The sequence below is a fragment of the Gavialis gangeticus genome, unplaced genomic scaffold (genome assembly GCF_001723915.1).
Source record: "Gavialis gangeticus isolate Ggan-Ray unplaced genomic scaffold, GavGan_comp1, whole genome shotgun sequence".
NCBI classification, from domain to species: domain Eukaryota; kingdom Metazoa; phylum Chordata; order Crocodylia; family Gavialidae; genus Gavialis; species Gavialis gangeticus.
Genome location: NW_017728994.1, coordinates 42,379,374 through 42,387,725, shown reverse-complemented (window position 1 = coordinate 42,387,725; position 8,352 = coordinate 42,379,374). Strand labels below are relative to the sequence as shown.

The following is an 8,352-nucleotide window of genomic DNA, read 5'->3' as shown; positions in this document are numbered from 1 at the left end:
GTCCCCCCCCACAGTCCCCTCCCCCCTCCTCCAGCCCCCACAACCCCTTACTCACCAGAGCCCTAGTGTTGAAACATGCAGCCTGGCCAGCCGCGTGTTTCAGCACCAGGGCAAGGGGCCAACCATAGAGATGCTCTGGCAGCCAGAGTGTCTCTATGAAGGACCCAGCCTCCAGTTGCCTCCCCTACTTTTTTATACTTTGCTTTTTTTTTAGACCCTTGGGGTCAAATTTTCTCCCCGTTCTGCAAAGGGGTTTGAGGCAGGGCAAGAGACACATGTGCACTCATGTGGATGTGCCCTGCCTCTGTGCACTTGCCTGCTGTCCCAGACAGAAAGTGAATTTTTTAGCACAGACTCTCCATGAAAAGGAGTCAACACTATGCCATGATTCTGGGGGGAAAAAATCCCTATTTTGCCTTCCAAAAACAAAGATGAATGCTTTACAAAGGGGGCACACATGGCATGCAAAAATACAGTATCACTAGAGATTAAGAATTTCTCCAATGATCAATTTATTACATAATCCATCATGGAGGGATTTTTTTAATTGTTTTTGAAGTATCTAATCTTGCGAGTTGCTAGAGACAGGGTACTAGATTAAATGAACAATGATTTAATGTTTCTATATAAATGGAAAGTTCACTGACATTTGAAAATGAGTAGCGAATAAGGAGCTAGTTGATATGCAGTGTTTAGTTACTTGTTCTCACAAAGAACAGCATACTGTAACAATGCCGACAAAGATGTCTCCTCTTTATCTGCATGTAGATATGTAGTGAATCTGCCCTAGCCTCCTTTCTTTAAGATTATATACAGAGGAAATTAATGTTAGTTTGGACAGGGTATTTCAGCCTGCTCTTATAATTACGTCAATAAATACTTCAAAAATCATTCAGTATGAATACAAGACAGACGTTCAGTTAAGGAGGTTCTTATCTGAGGAATCCTTGTTTAATTTGTTGCAAAAAGTGGATGGTGTATAGGGAATGAGGAACGCCAAAGTACACTGCATTGAAGTAGCATAAACTGAAAATGTATCCTGGAGAATTCTGACATTATAGTCTTATTTCAAAAAGCAAACTGTACCTTAGTCTTATCATATAAGGCATGGTTATCCAACATCATCTTCCTTTCACGAGAGGCATACCTTCGTAAGTCACGTTCAAATTGCTGTACAATACATAATAAATTCACAATATGATACAAACCTAAATGAGTGCCTACTTTGTTGCCTACATAAACATTCTAAAAACAATTCACATGTTAAAACACACATTATAAAATTATGTGGTTTCACTCAGAGACCATATTCTGGACAGATTCAGTCAGGCTAAACAAGACATTCATGAAAAAATGCTATCTGAGACATGCATTTCAATACATTGGTTTATCCTGTAATTAAATTGGCAGCACAATGATTTATATTCTTACTGCCTGCAGTAATAGGTAATTATACACATTTAAAAATAGTTTTGAAAATATGTGATATAAAAAGCATAGTCAGTCAGTCCTACATTACTGTACAGGTAACATTAAGGTATCCAACATAGCAATTTTCCAAAATTGCATTTTTCCCTAACTTATCCCTGATAGTCCCACACCAGATGATCTCTCAAAGGGGCATTATTTGACATAAAATAAAGCATCATATTACCTGGTAATAGCCGCCTATTAAAACAAAGAACTGTTTAAATTAACACATAGTAGAATCCCAGTTTGTTTATAAATCATCCTATTTTTCTAAGTCAGAAAAGGCTTGCTTTCTTTAGGTTTTTCCAGTGGCATGGAGAAAGCTGAGAGAGCTCTGACCTAGCTGTCCAAATGGGGTTCATGAGGATTGGGGAAAAGCACATATTTGGTATGTGTGCTAGCCTGGTGCCTGGGAATGAAGGGGAAAAAGATCCTTCCCAACCGCCAAATGTTCCACAGGTAGGAGGGAGGTGGGCCTACAGGACCTGAAACAAGTTTGGAAATACAATTTTAAAACCTAAACTGGAGGCAGATTTAAGTTCCTGAGAATTAAATAGAAGGGTTTAGGAGATTAGAATTGAGATTTACAACTGGGCAAGAGAAATGATCAGGTATTTCCAATATCTTTCTAAAAAAGACTTATAAAGTGATTAACCTAAGGGGAATTCATTAATGAGGCTTCTCTTTCTTTAATAAACTACTGAGGTCTGTTTTACAATATAGGCCCCTTAGCAAAACATGCACTGGAATGTGCTGCCTGATGATAAAAAGGAAAAAGTTGGTATTTTCTATAGTAAATTAAGTGCTGAACTATAGTTCTGGATAAATAGAAACACAACATATATTTCACTTCCAGATTCTTGAACATCTTAATCCCAGTTGGTATCTACTCTGCTAATGCAACTACAAAAGTAAAACTGGACCCATGTAATAGTGAATCAAAGCTGTTGTGCCAGGTTCTCTCCTGTGTTTCAGCTCCTTCAGTATAAACTGCATTTGCTGAATTCACATTAGGTTTACGGATTATGATGCCAGTCACAAATGATTTTATTTTATCATTTTACAGTTATTCTTAAACACTAATTTAAAAATGTAAAAATAAAGCAATATTGATTAAAGGTTTAATTGAAACAAAAAGTTTTGACTGCTCCCAAATAAAATCTCAATAGACATTTCAAATGTTGAATTTTCATTCCAATATGGAACATTCTTTTCCTGAAATAAAATTTCCTGTCACCTCAGGAAGTCCCCTCTGCAACCCTTTGCAGTGCTGAAGGAATGTAATGGGGCCATAGGCCAGCCAAAAGTCTGTTCCATGGTTTCTAAAAATGAAACCTCAAATGAAGAGTAAGGTTAATTTTCTTTAGGCAGGCAAATACTATATATGCCATATACCAAATACCATATATAAGACACCCTCGAATTTAAGATGCACCCACAATTTCTGAGTCCCAATTTAGGAATAAATAAAACACCACATAAAGACACATTTACAAGGATACAACCTCTACTGTGCATATAAAAGGGCTTTTGGGTATTTTTGTTTTGGTTTTACATGAATTTAAGACAGAGGCCATTTTTAGAAGAAATATTTGTTTTTTAAGTGAATTTTATACTCAAAAGAATATAAAGAATAAAGAATACAAATATCAGTGATGATTGTGTGAAGTGTAGGCTATGATAGCCTGTTGATGAGAGGATGTAAAGAAAATAATACAAAAATGCAGGGAGAAAGAACATTTAAAAATCCATGAACTCTGAATAGCCCTACAACCTCAAAAAATAGGTTAGTAGCTCAAAGAAAAATGTCAGCTTTTCTTATTACTTACCCTGGAGCCAGTCCAACCTAACAGAGCATATGCATATTGTTCAAAGGGGCTTATGACCAGATCCACCCGGATTGCCTTCCAGTCTTTGACTTCTGCTTTATCAGATTCTTTGGATATATTGCTATTGCTGTTGCCTGTTCTTTGCTGATGTAATTTTAAAATTGCAAAGCATTTCTGAAAATGATCCAAAGCATCAACTCTTCTACTTGGCAGTTTTTCCTTTTCAAATGTTGATTCAATGACATCACAGTATAAAAGCAAGCCCTAAAAGAAAACATTATTCACATTAAATTTTTTTCCCCAAATTTCCTCGTCTTCAACAAATGGCTTTGATATGCATATATCTTTTACAGGTACCACAATACTGTACAGTGATGGACCAAATACCAGCCTAACAGCAATATGAAGTCCAGCAGAACTGCTTGTATCAGTGAAGCACTGTAGCCGAAGTGGTGATGTTCATACACTGAGAATGGAACACCTCCAGAAGTGGCTATGCAATACTTAGGAGCTGCCAAGACTTGCCTTATAATCAGGGGATAATGCTAACTGTTCAGTCCCCACTCAAGTTTTTTTAGGGTTCGTGTCATGCAAAGAACTTCCAAGCAATAGTGAGCCACTTCCCAAAGTTATTCGTACTGCTAAGAGACCAGGTCTTGTTTCAAGTTTAAATTTTTCTAACTTCAACTTCCAACCATTGACTTCATTGTGCCTTCATGTGTAAGACTAAAAAGGGCCCTGCAATCAGATATATATTTCTTTTCTTTTTTTCATTTATATTTTTTAAATCACCTCTCAAGTTTAGTTTTGAGCTGAATAGATTAAGCTCCTTAAGATACGAACATCATAAGGCTTGTTTTCCAACCTTTGGATCATTTTTGTGTGTTTCCTTTATACTGTCTCCCATTATTGTACTCCTGAAATATAGACACCTGACTTTGGACATATTAAAACAAATGTTGCTGGATGCTGACCATTTAACCAGAGAGTTCAGATCACTCTCCAGTGGTAACCAGTCCTCCTGATTAATTTACTCAGTAGCCTAACTGGCAGGGTTTGTACCCTGGACAACCCCCTGCTGGAGAGGATTTGAAAAGGGGGTGCCAGGAGCCCAAAAGAGAGGGGCAGCCCTAGAATCTTACCTGCTCTAGAGATTCAAAGGCCCCAGTTGCTCCTGCAACAGTATGATCTATCCACACTTGTTGTTGCTGCCACTACAACCATGGTACTGGCACCTCCATGGTACCAGCATTCGTATTAAGGTGGTACCTGGAGCTGGTTCTCTGCTTGCCCACGCCTAGTGAAGCTACTGTATTTACTATCCTATCAGTCTCTATGCAGCTTAGAGAGGTAGTTAGCCATGTTAGTTTCCATGTAATCTACAAGTTTCACGAGCAAGGATTATAAATTATCTAGATCACTAGTGGTAATAGAAATAGAAATAGAACAAAAATGATTCCTGGAGGCTCCTTCTAACATGAAACCCACCTGTCCCCATCAACAACTGCATTTTGAGTTCTATTATGTATCCTGTATTACCATAGAAAGAAAGATTTTTAGTCAAGGTGACATGTGGTACTTGAATCAAATGCCTTTAAAAGAATCTAATTATGCTATATCATCCTACATTCTTATCTCAAAAAAAGAAAAAAAGAGAAACCCTTATCACAGTTATGTTTGACCAGAACTACTTTCTGTGAGACCATATTGACTATCATAAATTACAGTTTTAGACTCTAATCTTTTCTGAGGTGGATTTGTTGGTGTATTTCCTCTATCAATAAAGTCCAAAATAAATCATTTAATCATTTTTCATGGAACTGGCATCAAACTGTTATTCCTTAGGTCAACTCTTTAACTATTTTAAAATACTGGAATTACTTTGAATTTCCCCAGTTTTCTAAGATTTTTTTTAGAAATTAACATTAGTGATTCAGAAAGTTCCTCAAATATTAGGACTTTTGGATATAAGTTAACCAGTTCTGTTTATTTGATACTTTTTAAAATGTTAGTAGATGGTGCTTCACATCATTTTTGTTACAGATGGTAAACCTTTTATTTCAATATCAATGAGATGGATATTGAATATTAATGCATTGCTATTTATGATTTTATTATCTGCTTCTGGCATTGGACCTATGAATGACCTCAGGGTTGGGTTTTTGTTTGTTTTTGTTGTGGGGGGGAAGAGGGGTTCTTGTTCCAAATATGTTTAAGTGTGCCTTCTTTGGGCAGTGACATTTCAATGATTACGTTAGTTTCTGTTGACAATCTCCAACATTCTTTTTAACTTTCCCCTTTTCCCATTCTTTATATCTTGATCTTTTTATCTCATATAATGACTTCCACATCTCCTTTCTATTTAGGTGTTATTTTACTTTTTCATGCTTGTACAGTCATACTGTAAGGGGGATGTCCATAAACTATACTAAGTTGTCATTGTCACTTCCAATGTGATGTTCTCAGTTCATATGCTGATAACTGATTTAAGCTTTGAGATACTGACCCTCTTAAAGTTTCAAGAAAAAATATTGGTGGGTGGTTCAGAATTCTGTTCACATAAAATAAATGTACACAGGTTATAATCACCAATTCCTAGGCTACTGCTATTTTGTCCATCTAAATGATATCAGACGTTGAATTGCTCTGTTAAGTTTTGGACTTTCTTTGTAAGAAATTATCATCCACTATTTTTAAACTCCAGGCAAGATGAGATCTTGAATACATGCCTCTCAGCTAAAATGAGCAATAACTTAGTTTTTCTTTCTACAGATTAGAGACAAAAAGCTTATGGAGCAGGTTATCTTACTCTTTAATGAGAACTGGTGGTCTGCAGGAGATGCCCATTGGAACCCCATTTTTATTATTAATAGTTAGAACTTTGATCCAGTTGAGGACCCAGGATTCTGAATCTTTTACGACCTATAACAACTAACAATGTCTGATGGAAAAATGTTACACCCCCTTTTTCCCCCCACCTTTCTGTCCTTAGGAACAAGTTGTAACCATCCAATTTAATTTTTCTGTCATACTCTCTGTCCTCTGGTGGCCCCATAATCCCTATTTCATCATTATTTTCTTTCCCTTGAAATCTTGTTGCTGACCTATATGTTTTAGTTTAATTTTGATTCTGTTCATTCCAGGTTGTTTACCATCATTGTGAGTGTATTGCTAATATTTTTCAATTTTAGTTTCTAGGTTTTGAAAATTGATTTGATTTCCAGTGCTTTGCATTGGTTTTCTTGAGAGACATTCCAGTAGTTCTCTAATGAATTGACAGTCCTACAACTACAGCTGTTAACTGGATAAAGCCTAGTGTTTAAAGGAGTACTCCTTCTTGTCTGATTTTATAGAAACTTCAAGAAAATATTTTCTGGTCCACTTTAGATTTATATCATGCAATTCTGGGGTTATTACAAGTCAAAGTCCTCATATAGAACACACTTTTCCCCTACTGACTGGGTCACATCCTCCAGTAAATGCATTTTCAATATCTGCAGATGGCTGTGGTTAGCAAGTGTGACTAGAAAGGCATTTCAGGAGTGCATATCTCTAGGTTATCTTTATTGCGTTTCCATAGTTAAGTGGCTTGGCAATTTGTAAAAGTTAATAGGAAGGACATACAAGATGTCCCATGCTGTAAATAGCTACTCCAACATTTTTAAAAAATGCAATTAGGCAACAATTACACAAGCGCTGACTACAACAAGGAGTTGAAATCTGATTCAAAGCCAGAATGACACCTTTAAATAGGAATCAAAGCCCAGGACACATCCACTGGGATAATGTTTCTGATTAACCTAATTTGATTAGGCACTGGACATCACCATTGTTTCATAAAATGAAGCTGAAACAGCACTTCTCTAAGTTAAAAAAAATACTGTTAAAGGGCCAGTCAGCTATAAAGATCACGTGTAACTCTGAATATTACCAGTTACATAACAGAATATTTATGTTACTCTATAAAATAGTGCATCTGCAGCCCTCTGCAAATATCATCTTGTTGAATTATGTTTTCTATATTCCTATAGTTCTTATTTATAGTTTAGATTTTTAAATGAAGATTAGTATAAGCAATTTTTTTTTAACAGAGGTTTGCCATCTTGTCAAATCCAAACATGATTTTTGGGGGAAGCATGTCAAAGGAACACGGGTAGAACAGGTTTCCAACTCTAAAACATTATATATTTTTTACGTGGGCTTAATTTTGGCATGTCAGCACTGTTCATTTTGGAACAAATCCATGATCAAAGTTTGAATGCTGAATTTCATAGATTCATAGATTCTTAGATGCTAGGGTCGGAAGGGACCTCAAAAGATCATCAAGTCCAACCCCCTGCCTAGGCAGGAAAGAGTGCTGGGGTCAGATGACCCCAGCCAGATGCCTATCCAGTTTAATCTTAAAGACCCCCAAGGTAGCGGAAAGCACCACCTCCCTTGGAAGCCCATTCCAAATTTTGGCCACCCTTACCACGAAGGAGTTTTTCCTGAGGTCTAGCCTAAATCTGCTCTCTGTCAGTTTGTGACCATTGTTCCTTGTTACCCCAAGAGGCGTCCTGGTGAACAGAGTATCTCCAATCCCTTGCTGCGTCCCCCTAATGAATTTGTAGGCGGCCACAAAATCACCTCTCAGCCTTCTCTTGCGGAGGCTGAAGAGGTCCAGATCCCTCAGTCTCTCCTCATAGGGCTTGTCCTGTAAGCCCCTAACCATATGAGTGGCCCTCCTCTGGACCCTCTCGAGTCTATCAACATCCTTCTTGAAGTATGGTGCCCAAAACTGGATGCAGTAGTCCAACTGCAGTCTGACCAATGCCACATAGAGAGGAAGTATCACCTTATTGGATCTATTTCTCTTGCATCTGCTGATGCATGATAAAGTGCAGTTAGCTTTGCTGATGATTTCGTCACACTGATGACTCATGTTCATCTTGGAGGCTACTGTGACTCTGAGATCTCTTTCCACTTCTGTGCTGCTGAGTGGGTCACTTCCCAGCCAGTAAGTGTGCTGGATACTTTTGCACCATAAGTGCAGCACTCTGCACCTGTACTTGTA

The 8,352-nt window shown here is 37.4% G+C and overlaps 1 protein-coding gene across 15 annotated transcripts in view; it reads right to left on the bottom strand.

Moving 5' to 3' along the window:
* DNTT (DNA nucleotidylexotransferase) overlaps positions 1-8,352 on the bottom strand; it is a 464,208-nt gene that overhangs the window by 95,145 nt on the left and 360,711 nt on the right. For all 15 annotated transcript variants that reach the window (XM_019502672.1, XM_019502670.1, XM_019502663.1 and 12 more), the window contains 2 exons: positions 3,300-3,563; positions 1,087-1,170 (listed from right to left, as the gene is read on the bottom strand). In XM_019502672.1, the coding sequence (XP_019358217.1) occupies positions 1,087-1,170; positions 3,300-3,563 (348 nt within the window). The remainder of the gene's footprint in view (positions 1-1,086; positions 1,171-3,299; positions 3,564-8,352) is intronic.